This window comes from Gekko japonicus, unplaced genomic scaffold (genome assembly GCF_001447785.1).
Source record: "Gekko japonicus isolate JY-2015 unplaced genomic scaffold, Gekko_japonicus_V1.1 scaffold1234, whole genome shotgun sequence".
NCBI lineage: Eukaryota > Metazoa > Chordata > Lepidosauria > Squamata > Gekkonidae > Gekko > Gekko japonicus.
The window spans coordinates 203,787-222,842 of record NW_015168685.1 but is presented as its reverse complement, the minus strand read 5'-3'; the positions used below and the strand labels follow the sequence as shown (position 1 = coordinate 222,842).

Sequence of the window (19,056 nt, the reverse complement as noted above, 5' to 3'; positions counted from 1 at the left end):
GGTGTAGTGGTTAAGAGCGCGGACTCTAATCTGGGAGAACCAGGTTTGATTCCTCACGCCTCCACATGCAGCTGCTGATGTGACCTTGGGTCAGTCACAAGTTCTCTCAGAGCTGTTCTCTCAAGAGCAGTTCTCTCAGAGCTCTCTCAGCCCCACCTACCTCACGGGATGTCTGTTGTGGGGAGGGGAAGGGAAAGGAGATTGTAAGACACGCTTGAGACTCCAAGTGAAGGGCGGGGTATAAATCCAATCTGTGATGTCCAGGCAGCACTCAATGGTAGAAGCTGGTTTTACCATAGAGGTTTTGTCCAAATACCAGTGTCACCTGGACAACACTGTTGTGATGACATCACTTCCTGTGTGACACCATCAACGAGGCCTGGGCCTTTCTCTTTTTCCAGGTAATTCCCCCTTCCCCCGCCGGTTGCAAACAGGGGCCTGGCAACCCTAGTTCCGCTGGAGAAAATGGCTGTTTTGGAGGATGGATTCTACAGCATTAAATTTCTAGTTTCAATCCTGACTTACCATCTCGGCGAACTGAGCCGCTCACGTCCACCTTTAAGCCGAGGGTTTGGCAGGAGGTGTTCTGAACAGCCATGACATGAAACTGCTTCAGGACCTGAGGGAATTGAAGGACAGGAGTCCTGATTCCATAAACTCCCTCAGCAGAAGTACCACACAAGATCCCACGGGCTGCAGGACTCGGGCGCCCCCTTCTCCCACCCTCATCCTTTCATCCCACTCAGTGGACGGACAGAGGAAAAAACTGTTATTTTTGTTTGTTTGTTGTGATAGTGCTACTGATGCCTTCAATAGATATGCAGTGGCAGAACTTCAACAGGTGGCGAAGAAGATCCCACTACATTGCTCTTCCTGCAAAGGCCTCAGTTACTGGACTTCTGCCTGTCAGACAAAACTTTGGCAGATTGTACATGAAACTGAGCCAACTTCAGAGGACAGCGGAAAACAGGAGGGCCTGGCGAGATCTTGTCCGTGGGGTCGCGGAGAGTTGGACTCGACTGCGACTGAACAACAAAAAAATCTGGCCATCTAGTGGCAGACAATGGGACCACAGGCAAATTGGAAAATGGTTTCTGCAAAAAGCAGCGGTTATCTAACTTTCATATTTGGGGAAGTGAAGTTAATTTGCTTTAATACCGTGTCAGAGTAATTGAGGGGGAACACGTGGTTACTTATATTGCCAAATACATTTTTTTAAAGGGCATGAAGACACTCACAGTCAAAGTCCCTTTTCCTTTTCCTTCCACCTTTACACGGATGTCACTTCCCAAGGAAAACTGAAGGAGGGGAAAATAACAAAAGCAGGAAAAGATGGAACAAGCAGAGCAGAGCACCTGGTGATATCATTCTGGAATCCATTTTGGAGGCCTGACTCAAAGACACGGGGTGGCTTGGGAGGCCAAGAATGTGGCTTGGGAGGCCTCTGTGGGACCCCTCCAGTGTTCCCTCTAAGCTGAGTGAGTGTGAGCTAGCTCACAATTTTTTTAGCCTCCGGCTCACACATTTTGGTCTTGGCTCAGGGAGGATGGCTCCAGAGCAGACTAATTGATGCAGCAGCCAAATCGCCTGCTCACAACTTTAATGCCAGTAGCTCACACAGCGGAATTTTTGCTCACAGGGCTCCACAGCTCAGAGGGAGCTTTGGACCCCTCCTCTGCAAGAATACTCAGGGGAAGGTTGACACGGCGTACCTGCAGCTCTTCCTGGACTGGGTCTTCTGACCTCCCGATGGAGACTCTTATGGGCAGACTTCTCCCGGGAGTGGTGAGGGTCACTTTCAGTTCATTGTCTTCATCGTCAAAGGTGCTGATCCAGTACTTGGACAGAGCTTCCAGTGCTATCACAGTGTCCTGAAAGAAACACACACACACACACACTCAAACCTGAAGCTGCCTTCTACTGAGTCAAACCCCTGGTCTATCAAGGCCAGAGACGCTTACTTGACTGGCAGCCGCTATCCAGCCTCTCAGGTTGCATCACCTACTTATTATTGTTTGGGGTTTTTTTGCTGTTGAGTCACAGCAGATTTATGGCAAGGCAAGAGACATCCAGAGGTGGTTTATGGATTTATTTTATTGGATTTATGCCCCACCCACCCCACCGAAGCAGGCTCAGGGCAGCTTACATAAAAGTGTTAAAACAGTTCAGAAACGCAGAAAATCTAAAGCGCCATGCATAACGTATTTTCCTATGCGACGGCAGTCATAATCCAATGTTTTCATAGCAGGAGTCAGTTAGTACAGACTTAGGTGATGCCAGCAACCACAAGGGGGCTCCAAGTTATAAAGATGTTAAGTGTGGTCAAATGCCTGGCAGAAGAGCTCCGTCTTGCAGGACCTGCGGAAATGAAGTTCCGCCTGCAACTTCCGCAGGAACTGAAGTTCCGTGGGGCCCTGGTGTCCTCAGGGAGCTCATTTCACCAGCGCGGTGCTGCCACAGAAAAGGCTCTAGCCCTGGTAGTGGCCAGTCTGGTCTCTTTAGGGCCAGGGAGCACTAGGAAGTTTTGTGTCCCTGAACGCAGTGCTCTCTGGGGAACATGTGAGGAAAGGCAGTTGGAAATGTAAATCTAATGTGGGGACCTTTTACCACATGTGGTGGAAATGCAATAAAATGCAAAACTTTTGGAAAATCTAGAAGTCCTGTTAGCACCTGAAATTTATCTATTAAATATAATTCCAAAAGGTAACACCAAGCAAGATGTATATTTATTAGTATACATCATAACAGCTGTGAGAATATTAGTGGCGAAAAATTGGAAAATGGACAAAATACCCTTGAAAGAGGACATAATAACAAAACTCCTTGAGTTAGCGCAAATGGACAATTTGAGTTTAATACTGCAGGATAAAGACCAAAAAATACAGGATAAAAGATGGTTAAGGGTTTACAACTGGATAAAACATGTTAAAATATGATAAGAAAAGGAAAAAGAGAAAATAGCTTTTATTTGATATACGACATGTAATTGGATGCCATGACTCTAAAAATTTGTGTAATCTGAGATAATGAAATGTTTGTAATTAGACTGAAATGGAAAATAAAGTGTTTAAAAAAAAAAAGGAAAGGCAGTCCCTCAGCTATGCTGGCCCCTGACCATACAGGGCTTTACCATCACCTGCCTCTGCATAGCAACCCTCGACTTTCTTGGTCTCCCATCCGAATACTGTCTAGGGCTGACCCTGCTTAGCTTCTACGGTCGGATGAGATTGGGCTAGCCTGGGCTACCCAGGTCGGGGGCATCCCATACAACTTGATCCTTTTTTAGTGGAGATGCCAGGGATCGAACCTGGGACCTCCTGCACGCAAGACTTTGTGACGGCAAAACCAGATCAAACTGGCCCCGCTGGGGGACCTCCTGATGGCCCCTGGTATTTTTGGCCACTGTGTGACACAGAGTGTTGGACTGCACGGGCCACTGGCCTGATCCAACATGGCTCCTCTTACGTTCTTATGCCTATTTCATTCCCTCACGCCACACCCCGATACCCCTCCGATACCCCTTCTGAGAAAGGCAAAGTATTCTGGTCATGTCAGGGGGTACCTGTGTTGATTTGAAGCCTCCCCCATAATTCCTCTGCTCCGTCAGCCATTTAGATACTTTCCCAGCCGTTTTGGTGTCCTTTCGCTTCACTAGGAAGAGCAGCCCATAGGCTGTGGCCTCCACAGAGATGGCCGAGACCTCTTGGTCCCCCACTGCCCAGTGTATCTCCGTGTTGTCTGGAGGGAGAGAACAGAATTTCATCTCTTGCATTACTCAGGTTTGGAGCAATACCATGTCCCACCCTAAGTAGGTGCTGAGGAGCTGGACTTCAGTTCCAATTAGAAGGACATTGCTGGATCCTAATTGAGGAGGGTCATTGGACAATTGGTCAAGGAGGACCGCCTAACTGTCTGGGGATGGAAAGGAAGAGGAAGTGGTGGCCAGTAAGGGTAAGGTGGTGGCCAGTAAGGGAGCAGAACATGCGCTGGGCATGAATGTGCCCGAGACGAGTGTGCATTTCTTTGAACCTCTCTACGTTCTGTCACTAGAGTGACCCAAGATGGCAGCTTTGCCTCAAAGTCAACAGAGCATTTAACCCATCCAGGCTCTGTAAAATGCTCCTTTCCTACTGATCTCTGGCACTGCCAGGGGAAGAAGCACTACCTACTTGCTATCTGTAGGAGCTTTTGTATGCCTACAATGCCCTCCGGGTACTAGGGGAAAATTATGGTACTGTTGTGTAGGCCCTATAACAAGCACACTTCAGGCCCCTCCCTTCCCCAAACCCCACCCACCCCGGGCTCCACCCCCAAAATCTCCAGCTTCTCCCCAGCCCACAGTGGGCAATCCTATCTGGTCTTTTTCTGCTGTAGAAGTAGATCTATCTTGAATTCCTTCCTGAGGAGTGGAGTTTATTAAGCCCTGCCTTTACATGGGAAGAACGAGGGTTTTTTTTTAATTGTGAGGGACAGAGACAGGAGGGGGAGTGCAGTTAGGAGACAAAAAGGGCTGTACTTTGATCCTGCGTGGCGAGCCTCGTCAGGAGGGCATCAGCAGAAGTCAAGGCAGACTGGTTCTGCGAAGCGATCGAGAGGGCGTAACTGGAGATGGCAACAGGGTAGGGACCCAGAGAGGGGTCATCCAGCGAGCGGGCCAGGTAGGAGGTGGCTTGAAACAGGCCGAGTTCCTGAAAGAGAAGTCAACAGTGTTGGGGTTTGATGATCAAGACTGCGACGGCACTTCTTCCCCCCCTTCCGCAGCCCAGGGACTGATCCACACATTACAAGGTCCTTGTGCATACCACAAACATGTTGGACCACGTGGGCAACAACGGCCCTCAGTCAAGAGCTTGCTGCCTCCCTCTCCTTGTTTACTTGGTCCTTGTATGAATGAAATGAGCCAGACACTGACAGCAAAGGGAAAGGGGGTATGTGATAATATAATGTGATCACGTTTGCATCAGGTGGATTAATTACATTTTTTTCATCCAATGAAGCCAATGGGCAGTAGATTCAGGACAGACAAAAGGAAACACTTCTTTACACAGAGAGAGGGATTAAAATGTGGAATTCGCTGCCAGGGGATATAGCAAACGGCCACAGGAATAAACAGCTTTTAAAGGGGACTAGATAGATTCATGGTGGATAGGTCTATCGGTGGCTACGAGCCATGGTGGCTGAGGGGAACCTCCACATTCTGAGGCCCTAATCCTCTGAATCCCAGAGCCAGGAGGCAACCTCAGGGGAAGGCCTCGACCTCTATGCCCTCTTGTTGGCTGTCCATAGGAAACTGTTCGGCCACTGTGTGAGGCAGGATGCTGGACTAGATGGACCACTGAAATTGTCCAAATTGTCCAATTGTCCAGCAGGGCTCTTCTTATGTTCTTATAAAGGAGGATTAGATAGATTCTTGGAGGGGAGGTCTATCGGTGGCTATTAGCCATGGTGGCTGAGGGGAACCTCCACATTCTGAGGCCCTAATCCTTTGAATCCCAGAGCCAGGAGGCAACCTCAGGGGAAGGCCTCGACCTCTATGCCCTCTTGTTGGCTGTCCATAGGAAACTGTTCGGCCACTGTGTGAGGCAGGATGCTGGAGTAGATGGACCCTCACTGGTCTGATCCAGCAGGGCTCTTTCTTATGTTCTTGTTTTTAGCCCAATTATGACAAGGAATCAGAGGGACAAGACTCCGATCTCTTCAGCTGGAGGCCTTGCAGCACCAGTCCAGTTGTTGTTGGTATCCCAGTATGGCAGATGAGGGTGGGGCAGAAGTTAGGACTGAAATTACAGAACAATATTTAGAAGGTGAACTAGGGTTGCCATCTTCCAGGTGGGAGCTGGAATTCTCCTGGAATTACCACTGATCTCCAGACTACAGACTACAGAGACCAGTTCCCCTGGAAGAAGTGTGTTAGTTCGAGCCCCGCGCTGGTGTGAGCAGCCAGCCTGTTGTCCCCAGCTCATCGTCCACCCAGCGATTCGAAAGCTTCAGCAAGTAGATAAAATGGGAACCACTCCTTAGAGAGGGTGGGCACACCAATCTCCCTTGTGGGAGGGTGTTAGCTGACGGTCGGGACGTCCTGGCCGAGGTTCGGAAAAAGGCGGAAGAACTTCTCGGCTACAAAAATCCCTGCAGTGGATGTTTCCAGTCAGGCGGTGGCAGTGTGGCGATTTGACATACGGGTCCTGAAGCCTGGTCAACAAGCAGCCGTTCGGAAAATGACTGAGCCAAGCCAGACGACGTTTACGCCGTGCAGTGATGGCGTGCGCAATTAAATGAATATATGTTGTCTTCCCTATCCCCTATGAACACTGTTAGTCCCCTGTCTAAAATGTGTAACTGCACATCGCTTTGAGCCCACTGGGGAAACCGATTAATAAATTGAAAGTATCATCATCATCATCATCATCCTTTCCCTAAACTCCACCCCTCCCAGGCTCTGCCTCCAAATCTCTAGGAATTTCCCTTCCTGGCTTTGATGGATCATTGCCATCATCTGTCGGTTTTATTTGTGAATTGTTGCTGTTTTTAACTTGGTACTGTATTTATTAATTGTTTTCATCCCTGTATTGTTTACGTCATTTTAACTTTGTTATCCGCCTTGAGCCAGCGTGCCCGGCAAGGCGGGATACAAACAGAAACAATAAATAAATATAAATATTGGCAACCCCAAAGTGAAAACAACACTACAACAAGGTGAGGGGAAAGGGAGGTAAGAGGGTGTAGAGAAAAGGGGAATAAAATTGTCGTTGTGACCTTCTTCCTCAAATCCCGAACTACCCATCTAAGCAGTCTGAGGGCCTGTGAGCAGGAGGAGGCTGGCTCGGTTGGAGTTAGAGATGAGCCATCCCGGGGGCGCCATCCAAGAGACAGGGGCCAGTCCTGTGGGATGGGTGTGGCCAGGGAACCCTACAGCAGGTCAAGAGTGGCTGGCCATGGCTGCTGCCATTGGAGGCGAAAGGGGCTGAGATGCCATTGGGGCATGAGGCCCAGAGTGCAATCACCTGATCATGGTGGTGATGGTGGAAGGGGGGAGTTCCAGTTCCTGGGCCAGGGTCTTGATGCAGTGGTGAAATGGAGTTGAGGGTGGTCAGAAAAAGAGGAGGAGGAGGAGCTGCAGACGTTGGGCACATCTCAGGAGTGCCACTCACTAACCCAGGTGGAAGAAGTGTAAAGGCGAAGTGAGAGGAAACCTCAATAAACTGAGATTACCGCCAAGAAGTGGGGTGTCTCCTCATTTTGATCTCCTACTGAGCTGAGACCCCTTCTGAGCCTGCTGTGAGCATTGTCTCCACATACCACTCCCACCCCAAGCTCTGTCACAGTCATGCGGATATAATACTCTTCTTCTGGCTTATAGCAGGAAGAAGTAGCAACATGCCATGGAGAGCAGCAGATCTGAGGTAAAATTCCTGCACCGGGACAAGTGGGGCTGTGGATTCGGGGTGAGTGGTCGAAGCTAAGCTTTTCTGAAGCAAGGAATTCTCAATTAATGGCCACCGCACTTAGCCATTGTCCTCGGGGGGGGGGGGAGGTTAGATAATTTTGGAGTCTAGAATTAATATGCGCCCCCCTTTTAGATAGAAATTATAATTCCAATGTGAAAATACAGCATGCTTTGGGGGGGGGGGCTCTGCTGAGTGTCAGCTATGCTGCCATGAAGATGCAGGGAGGGTTTTTTTTCCCTTGCATTCTTTTCCATGCGCTTAATTGCTTTGCAGCTGTAACGCTTATCTTCAATGTTGTACTGGAGGCAGATATGTGGTGTCTACTGTTCATGGGAGCCTCTCTGTTCCCAGCGTTGCAGCCGTTAGTAAGCCTGACAATTGCCCGCACGCGGGCCGGTACCTTATTGGTCATGGCAGTAGAGTAGGGGGGTGCATACGAATTCCCTATATCCTATTATGCGCATAGGTAGCCTGCCATTCTTAACAGTGTTCATGTTACTGCATCTATGGCTTTTCAATAAAGTAAAACCTTCCTGGAAGTGTGTGCCACGTTGATTGAGCTGTGGGTTCTGACACTGGGCCTGTGAGACGGGGCCCTAGACTTCCACATGGGGTCGCCAGGTCCCCCCGGCCACTGGCAGGGGATGGGGGGGTAGGGTTGCCAGATCCAAGTTGGGAAACTCCTGGAGATTTGAGGATGAACACTGGGGGGAGGAACTCAGTGGGGTACAGTGCCACAAAAAACCCACCCTCCAAAGCACCCATTGTCTCCAGGGGAACGGATCTCTGTATTCTGGAGATGAGCTGTAATTCCAGGGGATCCACCTGGAGGCTGGCATCCCTCCGTCCTCCTCAACGTCCAGCCCCCAAAACACCACTGATTGCCCTATGCCAGTTCTTCTTTGCTATGGCTAAGCACGTATATACAAATCTATTTGGTGCTTGCTTTAACGCCATTCAGCAGAGTTCCACCAGGTTGGAGACAGGACTGAGAAGGCCCTGGCCCTGGCCGAGGACAGCCGGACAAAGTTGAGAGTCTAGGCCAGGAGTGTCAAACATGCGGCCCGGGGGCCGGTTCAGGCCCCCAGAGGGCGTCTACCAGGCCCACAGTGGAACTGGCCATCTCCTGCTGCCAGTTCTGCTGCTGCTGCTGTACCATAGCCTGCTTCGCCAGACTCTCTCACTCGCTCAGCCATTTCATGTTTTAACCTGGGTCCTAAGCTCAGAACTCTGAGCATGAGGTTTCTGCGGTGAATGTCAATAAATCAGAAGTAGGTTTGCAGCATACAGAGCTAATGTTTTAAGCATGTTTTTATCTTTGCGTTTGTGTCCTTTATACAGTTTATATCTTCACTACCTGGCACTACATTTTATGACACACATGGCCCGGCCCAACAAGCTCTCATTTGTGTCAGATCCGGCCCTCATAACAAATGAGTTCGACACCCCGGTTCTAGGCATTGTGAATTAATCTTTCTGCTTGCAAAATATGACTGCGGAATTGAAACACTCTCTCCATAGTCCCTTCCCCTGCTCTCTTCCAATACCTACTTCTCTCTCTTTATCCCTTTCCCATGTCTCTCTGTATCCCCTTTCCCCTCTCTCTCCATACGCCCTTCCCTCCTCTCTCTTCGCACCCCTTCCCCACACACACACACCACTCCCTTACTGCGTACCACTTGTTTTAACTGCTCCTTCTTCTCTGCGTCTGACTGCTGTCCTTCATATAGGACCAAGGCCTGCTTAAGCGCGATGGTGACAAATGCAGTGAGTGAGACTCCCCCACGAAGGCCGCCGACACCACCCTAGGGAAGAAAAACAAGAAGGTACACCAGAGGTAGCCTCAAAGCAACAATGAGCTGCAGCTTCTAAACCAGTGCCTCAGCATAGCAAAGCATTGCTTTGGGAAGCAGCTGTAAACGTGAGACGAGAAAGATGGCTGCCCAGGGGCCCACCTGCATATCCCGGTGATAGACGGGATTCGGGTCGATGAAGGAGCCATCGGACTGTTGTTTCCTCAGCAGCCACTGCACCGACTCGCGGATCTTGCCTTCGTCCACCGCCTGGTACTGACGGCTCATAGACAGAACTTTCACCACAAAAGCCGTCAGCCTGAAAAATGAGTGGTCATAGATGTAGCGTCAGTAACCTGATAAGTGTATAGCACGTTGAGACTAGGGTTGCCGGCTCTGGGTTCGGAAATACCTGGAGATTTGGGGGGTGGTGGAGCCTGTGGAGGGCGGGGTTTGGTGAGGGGAGGGGATTCAGCAGCCCTTCTCGCCAGAGAAACTGTAGTCTGGAGATCAGTTGTAATAGCTGGAGACCTCCAGGTGCTACCTGGAGGTTGGCAATCCTACATATGAATTGTGGCCGGCCCCACCTACCACACCACATCTCATAGTAATTGAGGGGGGGGGGAGGCTGCTGCTGTGAGCAAGGCCGGCCCTCACCTAGCAGGCATACCCAACAGAGATGGATGGATTTCCCAAATTAAAACCAAGGGAGCAGGTACACGAGATTATAAGAACAAACAAGAGAACCCTTCAAAATATCCCATCCCAATGTTCTCTCACTTTGTTAGTTGTATGTCTTATGCTATATTTATTGCATTGAAGAAGAAGAGAAGAGATTGGATTTATACCCCGCCCTTCACTTAGAGTCTTAGAGCGGCATACAAACTCCTTTCCCTTCCCCTCCCCACACCAGATACCCTGTGAGGTAGGCGGAGCTGAGAGAGCTCTTTACGGGACTGTCCTTGAGAGAACAGCTCTGCGAGAACTATGGCTTGCCCAAGGTCACCCAGCAGCTGCAAGTGGAGGAGTGGGGAATCAAACCCGGTTCTCCCAGATTAGAGTCCGTGCACTTAACCGCTACACCAAACTGGCTTTAGTTAACCACTACACCAAACTGGCTTTAGTTATAATCCATCATGAGTTTTAGGGAAAAAGGCAGACTATAAAGTAAATAATTTCTGCATAAGCGTTGGTCGTTTTATTCCACTGTCTGCATGTTCTGCTTGGGACATTCAGAACCCCCCCCCCCAGTGCAGAATTCTAGATGCGGAATATTCCCATTTGGACACCAGCCTCCCCCCAAAGGCCCACACGGCCCCCCCTGCAATGCTGGGTCTCACCAGGTACTACTTGGGGTGTGGATCCAAGCTCCATATGACCCATCCGCCTTCCGGAAAGTGAGGATTCGCTCGTAGCCTACGACATGAAAGGGAAGTGAGTTCCTCCCTCAATTACCAATCCTTTGCTAGTTTTCAACAATCTTTTGATTGCAGGGGTACACAGGAAAAAAGGGGGCGGGCTACACTTATCCTAAATAAGTTGATCACCAGTGAATGGATGAACTGAGAAATTATTAGATGCAGTGAATGCTGGGGAAGAGGGAAACAATTCCGGAATTTGACCAAACAGCGACAGAGAATATGAAAAGAAAAGTGTGGTGCCAAATGACTGCCTGCCTGCCTGCCTGCCTGAAGGTGTGCTAATCCACAGATCATGCCCATATTTGTCGAAGTAATCTAGGGCACAGGCTTACACTTGTCCAGCCTCCTTATATATTCTAGAACAGGGTCTTTTGGAGCCCACGGGTAACTTTGGAATATCGATACAAGGTGTTGGGCACAACCACAAAATGGCTGCCAAAGGAGGTGGAGCTAACCTCAAAATGGCTGCCACAGGAGGCAGAGCCACACACAGACACAGAGGAAGCCTAAGTGCAGGGGGAAAGAGGGATAATTTTAGGAAAAAAATACACTTGGGAAGAGGAGTGAGAGAGAAGAAAACCAACACTGTGGTGGCAGCTGCAGGTGACACGTTATTTTAGACTGCCCAGCCAATCAGATCTCCGGTGGCCAGTTAGAAGCCCTGATGGGTAACTGCCCCACCTGGCCCTACCCACTTTCTAAAAACACTTGGTGGGCACCCGGAAAAGTGCTGGTGGACACCATGGCACCCACAGGCACCACGGTGGCAACCCCTATCCTGGAGTGTCTTCTTCGTGTACCTTAGAATGTATCCCACCTGTGCGAAGGTTCTCCAGTGCTTTTTCCTTGCTGTCTGGTTTGAGCTTCAGCCACTGCTCTGTTTGGTCCAGGTAGTGCATGGCATAGACCGCTGGGGCCATATAGATCATGGTTTGTTCAGCGCATCCTCGTGGAACTCGCAGCAGTGACGACAGGCCTTCAGGCGACAGAGAACTCTCCAGAGTGTCAGCTGGCACAGATCCTATGTCAAAGCGAACACACAGTTAAGCAGGTCAAAATCTGAGTCCAGTGGCACCTTTAAGACCAACAGAGTTTTATTCAAGGTATGTCTTTGTGTGCCCGCACACTTCTTCGGATACAATGAAAGGAAAATTATCAGCCCATATGTATAGGCAAAGGGTGAGCAGTAAATTAGCATACAGCATAATGAAGATGTTTAACAGATTCAAGGACCAAACAGGAATAGCAAGATTAGTTAATATGGTTACCATTTGTTTAGATTTAATTCTGGGGGGGAAACATAGTGAAGGAAACTTTGTTTATGTGGCTACCATTTGTTTTGATTTAATTCCGGGGGAAACACAGTGAAGGAACACTCACCCCCCCCCCCCCCGGAATTAAATCCAAACAAATGGTAACCATATAAACTAAGGTTGTTATTCCTGTTTGGTCCTTGAACTATGTAAATAGTTCTGTTTACACAGTTCAGCAGTTTAGTGTTACAAAAACCGAAAGTGGAAATTAGGGTGTGAGGGCCTTCATTTTGCTTTCTCACCTGTCAATCGAACATTCATCTTGAAGTCCCCATCAGGAATGGCATTGGAGGGCATCTCTCCTGAAATCTCCACAGACCTACTAAGGCCATCTATGCCAAAAACAGAAAATTAAGGTGAATGATATGGTCCTTCTGGTTTCAAACCAGTAAGCCCTACTGTCAGGCCCATAGCCATGGTGGGGCATTTGGCTTGGAGCTCCACCACGGATGAGCCCCGCCCACCCTGGGAGGATGCCAGACCCCCCAAACCCCCCACTCCCAGTGCCCCTTGTCCCTGCAGCATCAGGGAGGCTGGGAAATCAAAGGGAAACCGCCCTGATAAGAACATAAGAACATAAGAACATAAGAACATAAGAGATGCCAATGTTGGATCAGGCCAAAGGCCCATCCAGTCCAACACTCTGTATCCCACAGTGGCCAGAAATACCAGTGCCATCAGGAGGTCCACCAGTGGGGCCAGGACATTAGAAGCCCTCCCACTGTTGACCCCCCCCCCCCAACCACCAAGGAGACAGAGACTTGCCCCAGAGTCCCTATCTATACCTTGTGGCTAATAGCCACTGATGGACCTCTGCTCCATATGCTTATCTAATTCCCTTTTGAAGCCGTCCATGCTTGTAGCCGCCACCACTTCCTGTGGCAGTGAATTCCAAGTGTTAATCACTCTTTGGGTGAAGAAGTACTTCCTTTTATCCGTTCTAACCCGACCGCTCAGGTCAGTGTAACAGCTGTTGGTCCCAGAGTGAAACTGACCAGAAGTGGCAGGTCAGCTTCCCTTTCCTTCCCCAGCCCCCCCGCATGCCCCCCTCTCTCCTTCGCTACCCCCATTTCCCCTGCCCCAGTGCCCCAGCCCCTGCGCCAACAGCCAAAAATTCCTGGCTACGGGGCTGCCTACTGTCTTCCCTAAACTTGTGAGAACCACTGCGGTTTGAGTAACACACATACGAAAGCAAATTAGTAATTTAACCAGGCAATTGTGATAGACTGTTTAAAAAAAAAAAGGAAAGAAAGAAAGAAAAAAGACTATAAAATACATATAATGCTGGTGTTCTATCACCTGCCCACATCAACCCACCGTCCCCCCCTTATCCCACGTAGCTAACTGGGCTAACACTGAGGTTGGCATCTTCACAAAGATGACCTCCGACAGAAGAAGAAAAACAAAACATTTGGGGCTGCCAAAGGCAGCTCCCTCACGATGAAAAAGATCACAAGCCAGTGACCCTGAAATAAAGCCACCAGATAAAACCAGCTAAAACAATCAAAAGAGGGAATACTTTGCAGAACAAACGGCGACACTGCTGCCCAGCCCAAGCCGGAACCCAAAGCCAGTTTGAGGAACTGTGACTGGGCGGGCTCTGGTTCAAACTTCCACTCTGCCATGAAATGCTCTGGTGATCTTGGGCCTGTCACATGCTCTTAGCCTAACCTACCTCACAGGGTTGTTGTGGCAATAAAATGAGGGAGAGAAGAACTACGTAGTCTACACTAAGCTCATTCAAAAGATAGGATAACACCCCCCCCAAAGAGTGGTCTTTTAGGGTTGCTGACCTCTCCAAGTGGGGCTTGGAGTTTTCCAAGAATTACAGCCGATCTCCAGATGACTATGGTTCCCAGGTACATCCTTGTCCCCGGTGGGGGACTTCGGGGGGAGCGTTCCCGAAGGGGGCGGGGCGTCCCCAACGTGATGACATTACGCTAGGGATGTCCCCATGCCAAGCCCCACGCCCAAGAACGAGAGCCGGCGGCCACCCCTCTCCCAAACCTCCTACAAGATGGCCCACCAATCAGGTGGAGGGCCCTTTAAATCTTGCAAGAGGGGAGGGAGGGGGCGGCCGCTGGCTGCGTGCCTGAACTGCAAGTGGCAATGCTGCTTGGAATTCAGGTGTGGGGCCCCCCAGTCTCCACCAGTCCAGCCGGCAGAGCCCGCATGCCCGATCTCCAAGGGTCAATGCCACTTGGAATTCAGGCACGTGGCCCGCAGCCGCCCCTGTCCCTCCCCCGGAAAAATCTAAACGGCCCTCCAACGGTCAGCTGGAGGGCCCTTTAAATCTCTCTCTCTCTCTTTTTAATTTTAATTTTCATTTTTCCATAACATACACTCCCTATATTTTCCAACATTCTGGGGTTACATTAGACATTTTCTTCAATCCACTTATTGACTTTTTGCCATTTTTGCTTAAAGTTACTTTCTGTTTTTCCCGCCAAGTACATATTCAGCTTATCCATTTCTATTATTTCAAAAAGCTTCATAATCAACTCTTCCCTAGTCGGTATTCTGTCTGTTTTCCAATTCTTTTCTATTATTATTCTTGAGATTGTAATTATGTACAGTATAATAGATAACTCATTATGTTTAATCCCCTCTGGTGTGATATTAAGTAAAAAGATTTCTGGTGTGATTGGCAAATTGATTCCTGCAATTTCTTCTATTCACTGCTTAATACTTTCCCAGAATTTTTGTATTTTCTCACACCTCCACCAGATATGAATATACGTTCCTACGTTATTCTTACACCTCCAACAATTTCCGGCCCTTTAAATCTCTCAAGAGAGAAGGGAGAGGGGTGGCTGTGGGTGTTTGGGCTTGGGGGGTAGGGCTTCCCCCAATGGCCAGCTGGCCAGTGGGCAGGTTGAAGCCCAAAAACGCCCCGGGGGGGGGGGGGGTCTGGCAATCCTACCAGATGACAGAGATAAGTTCCCCTGGAGAAAGTAGCAGGTTCAGAGAGTTTCAGAGTGGACTCGTGGCTTCACATCCCTCACTGAGCTCTCTCCCCAAACTCTGCCTTTCCCACACTGTGCCCTGAATCTCCAGGAACTTCCCATCCTGCGGCTGGCAACTTTACGCTTCACCCATTAGAAGTCGTTCCCAGGTTCCCAGGCATGTATGAAGATGTTAAGAGGTTTGTAAGGCCTGTGTAAGGAAGTGGACTTTTGTTTTCTTCTGACAAGATATATAATAGACTTTCCTTCTGTATTCTTGCTATTTGTTAGAAGTAATAGCGAGTACGCAGAAGAGGTGAAAATACGCAACACTGAGTATGTAGTGATGATGAAACTAATCATGTAGGTGCAAAAGAGGTTTCTTATGAAATCTGAAATGTAACATGTTGAATATAGATGTGGATTGCGTTAACTATAGCCATCAGGAATTAATGTTACTAGTACTTTATTGAGTTGTATAGTTTAAATGATTGTAGTATTGTTTTAATTTAAATTATTCATGTTTTATTGTAAATTAGGTATTGATTTTATGTAAGTCGCCTCGAGCCTCCCTTGGCTGGGAGGGCAGGGTAAAAATCAAATGAATAAATATTGTATGGCATTATGTGTGGTATAGCCAGGAGATCCGAAGATCGTCTGGCAGCCTTAAGTTCTAACTCTTTTAGCGTTTATGCACCACTAGGTGGTGAGCTAGACTTGGGGGGGGGGCTGAGAGAGCTCTGAGAGAGCTGTGACTAACCCAAGGTCACCCAGCTGGCTTCATGTGGAGGAGTGCGGAATCGAACCCAGCCCTCCAGATTATAGCCCACTGCTCTTAACCACTACACCACGCTGGCTCTCTAATATATATGTACCTCAACAGAAGTATCATTGTACTTTATAGACAGCGTCCCACAAAACTTTTTAATGTAACGAAGGGGATGTTGGGAAGAGATATTTTCTGTCTTTTATATTTTGTTATATATAATTATCTGATCTCTCTCTCTCTCTCTGTGTCCCTATTTCCAGTCCGCTCCATCAACTCTCTCTGTGTCCCTATTTCCAGTCCGCTCCATCAACTCAATCAAGAGGGGAACTCTTTCCTAACCACATTGTGGATTATGATAGATGTGAGCACATTTCTACTGTTTCTCAAAGCCAAACCACATGTTATGTTTTTTGGTAAGAGTTGGGTCCAGGTTCCTCCGTGCCGAGACAACTTGCTTTCTCCATAGTCACATAGCAGCTGTAGGGTTTAAAGTCCCCAAGAGCCTGACTGGACTCAGGATGATCACACAGGGAAGGAAGGGCTCCTGTCTCCCCTCCCCCATGCCATTTTCCTGAGCTGAAACTAGGCTTCCCAAGTCCCTCTGAGGGGCGGGGAAAACCCCGCCCCAGATGCCCGTTCTCCGCCGCCGCCGGATCGGGCCCCCGGGGGAACTCGACCCTGACGTGCGCGTCACCTGAAAGTGACACGACCACACCGGGTACGCTGGGGGCTTTCCCTCGTATGGCCATGGTTTTCCCTCGTATGGCCATGGCCCCGCCCCCAGCGTGCCTGCCGTCGTCACGTCACTTCCGGGTGATGTGCATGCGGCACGCGCGCACGCGCGCACACACCACACGCCGGCCGGGAGCCCCCCGCTCCAGCAGAAGATCGACTTGGCAACCCTAGCTGAAACAGAGTGTGTGTGTGTGTGTGGAGGGGGTGTAATTTGCCCACCTTTGGAGCTAAATGTGGGCAAATTACTCCCCCCCCTAGCCATTTCAGCTCAGAAAAACGGAGTATGAATGGGGGAGCAGAAGACTTTCCTTCCCCTACACTGCAGAACCCGGACCCAACTTCCTCAAAAAAACTAACAAGCCATTTGGCCTTCAGTGGGTTTAAGTTTATTCTTCCTTCTGAATTTTATAAGTCTTCCACATAAGGGAACAGGATGAAACCACACAGGTGATTTTTAAAGGTTAAAAGCATTACGTATTCAAACTGCATGACGCACATCCATCACCCACAGACCTTCTTCTAGCCCAGCAGTTCTCAACCTGTGGGTCGCGACCCCTTTGGGGGTCGAACGACCCTTTCACAGGGGTCGCCTAAGACCATTGGAAAACACAAATTTTCAATGGTCTTATGATAGCAACGAAAATAATGTTATGGTTGGGGGTCACCACAACATGAGGAACTGTATTAGGAATTAGGCGGCATTAGGAAGGTTGAGAACCACTGTTCTAGCCCTTTTACCTCAGCCGTTCTTTCCTACCTGTGATATCCAGGGGAATGGTGTATTCTTCCAGCTGAACGGCGCCCTCTCTCTGTTAATGGAAAAAGAGATGGAGCAGGCATGGGTATGTGTGGTTGTGTTTGTGTGTGTGTCCCAGGGACAACGTAACAGCCAGCACTGTGTTAACAGGCTGGGTGTGAGACTTGGGGGAGGGAGAGCTGGGTGTGAATCCCTGGCTTGGGAGTAGCCCAACCTAATTCACAAGACAATTGTCAAGATTCACAAGATAATTCACAAGATAATTGTCAAAATAAAACTGGATCATCCCAACCTACACACCATCTGAGCTTCTTGGAGAAAAACTGATGATATTAAAATCCAGACCCAAGAGACAAGAAACGGCCAGTCGAACACACACGAACAAATGGTGGTGTTGGATCCCCAAGCATCGAGAATAAATCCACGTTTTAAAGAAAAGCAAAATTTATTTCAAAGCGTTGGAAAGACACTCAAACACGTTCTTTGTTAGAACTGACTACAAACTGTTAGGGCAAGCATAATAAAGGGATTTGAACCAGGTACAGAACCAATGGGTCACTTTCCCGCTGGTGGGTGAAAGGAAACGGTTGCGTGCTCATTCCCTGAGAACCAGGCTATCTCCAGACATAATACAGGTGCAGTTCCCAGGCTCTAAAAGCAACAAGCTGGCAGTCAAGCGTACTCCCCCAATACATCCTCCAGTTGTTTGGCTTAGGCATTACAGCAGAGTAAAATAGTGGCGCCCAGGCAGGGGGGGGGGGTTAGTAACTGTACAGAGATACAACCAACACAGAACACCATGGCAGCTTGCTGACAGATCTTTACCTACTCAGCTCTAAACAGAAGAAGCCTTTCCCTAAAGAAACAACATAACTTTAGTTATTTTGGATGAAGGAAGCAGCTTGGATTTTTATTTTATAATAACATAGTTTTGATGTTGTTCTGATATAGTTGAGAAAAGTTAATAATTTTATAAAGCTTTACATTGTTTGATTAAAAAAAGAAAAATAAGAAAAAAACATAGAATAAGAAATTTAATTGGGTTTGCCAAATGTATATATAAAATGGTATTTATTTTGAGATTATGAATATATTAAAATAAATTAGAAACAAAAATATATAAAAACATAAAAATAATTTAAAACTATAAACAATATAAAATATAAATACAAAAAAGGGGGAGGGGGAGGGGAGGGAAGGGAGAAGAACATTAATTTAATGGTATATAGGTATGGCTATTGGTTAAGCCTATACAAGTATATCTTGGTTAATTAAATAGTTGAAGTCTTTTAATATAGTTAGAAATGATTCTAACTATAATTTAATGTTATACAATAGAGATATGGGTATAGACTTTGTCTTTCTAATTATGCTATGGCAAACTAAATGCTTTAAACAAATTTCAATATGGTTAAATATTTTAAGATTGTAGCTTGTTTTATATACACACTAGAAATAATGCCCGTTGCGGAAACAAATACAACGGGATCTAGAAAGAGGCTCTGGGAGAGTGCTCTGGCTTTGGGCAAATAGTGTCAGTTTCCTGTGGCGACCTCAGCAGGGTTTAATGACAGAGTCCACTGTTTTCTCCAGAGGGACTGATCTCTGCTACCTGAAGAGCATTTGTATGTTTGATACTATTCAATTATATATAAGGAGAGATGCTCTGGTATATTTATGTTGGTAAATTGAAAAAAAAAATAAAGTGGCAATTTGGCAAACTTAACTGTTTGGCAAACTTAACTGTGGAATATAGAAGGTTTTATGTTTGCTAATGATAATAGTAGGTCTATGGTTGTGAGAATTTTGTATAAGTGCTCTATGTTTTATATACTTGAATATTTGTTGTATTGAGAGGAGAGGAGGAGGGTATCC

The 19,056-nt window shown here is 48.0% G+C and overlaps 1 protein-coding gene across 1 annotated transcript in view; it reads right to left on the bottom strand.

Moving 5' to 3' along the window:
- LOC107114004 (complement C4-like) overlaps positions 1-19,056 on the bottom strand; it is a 98,181-nt gene that overhangs the window by 16,985 nt on the left and 62,140 nt on the right. Inside the window, exons 22-32 of the mRNA XM_015415423.1 lie at positions 17,182-17,233; positions 12,218-12,307; positions 11,480-11,683; positions 10,582-10,657; positions 9,404-9,560; positions 9,125-9,253; positions 4,517-4,688; positions 3,563-3,738; positions 1,713-1,871; positions 1,239-1,298; positions 526-619 (exon numbers count right to left, since the gene is read on the bottom strand). Coding sequence (XP_015270909.1) covers positions 526-619; positions 1,239-1,298; positions 1,713-1,871; positions 3,563-3,738; positions 4,517-4,688; positions 9,125-9,253; positions 9,404-9,560; positions 10,582-10,657; positions 11,480-11,683; positions 12,218-12,307; positions 17,182-17,233 — 1,369 coding nt within the window. The remainder of the gene's footprint in view (positions 1-525; positions 620-1,238; positions 1,299-1,712; positions 1,872-3,562; positions 3,739-4,516; positions 4,689-9,124; positions 9,254-9,403; positions 9,561-10,581; positions 10,658-11,479; positions 11,684-12,217; positions 12,308-17,181; positions 17,234-19,056) is intronic.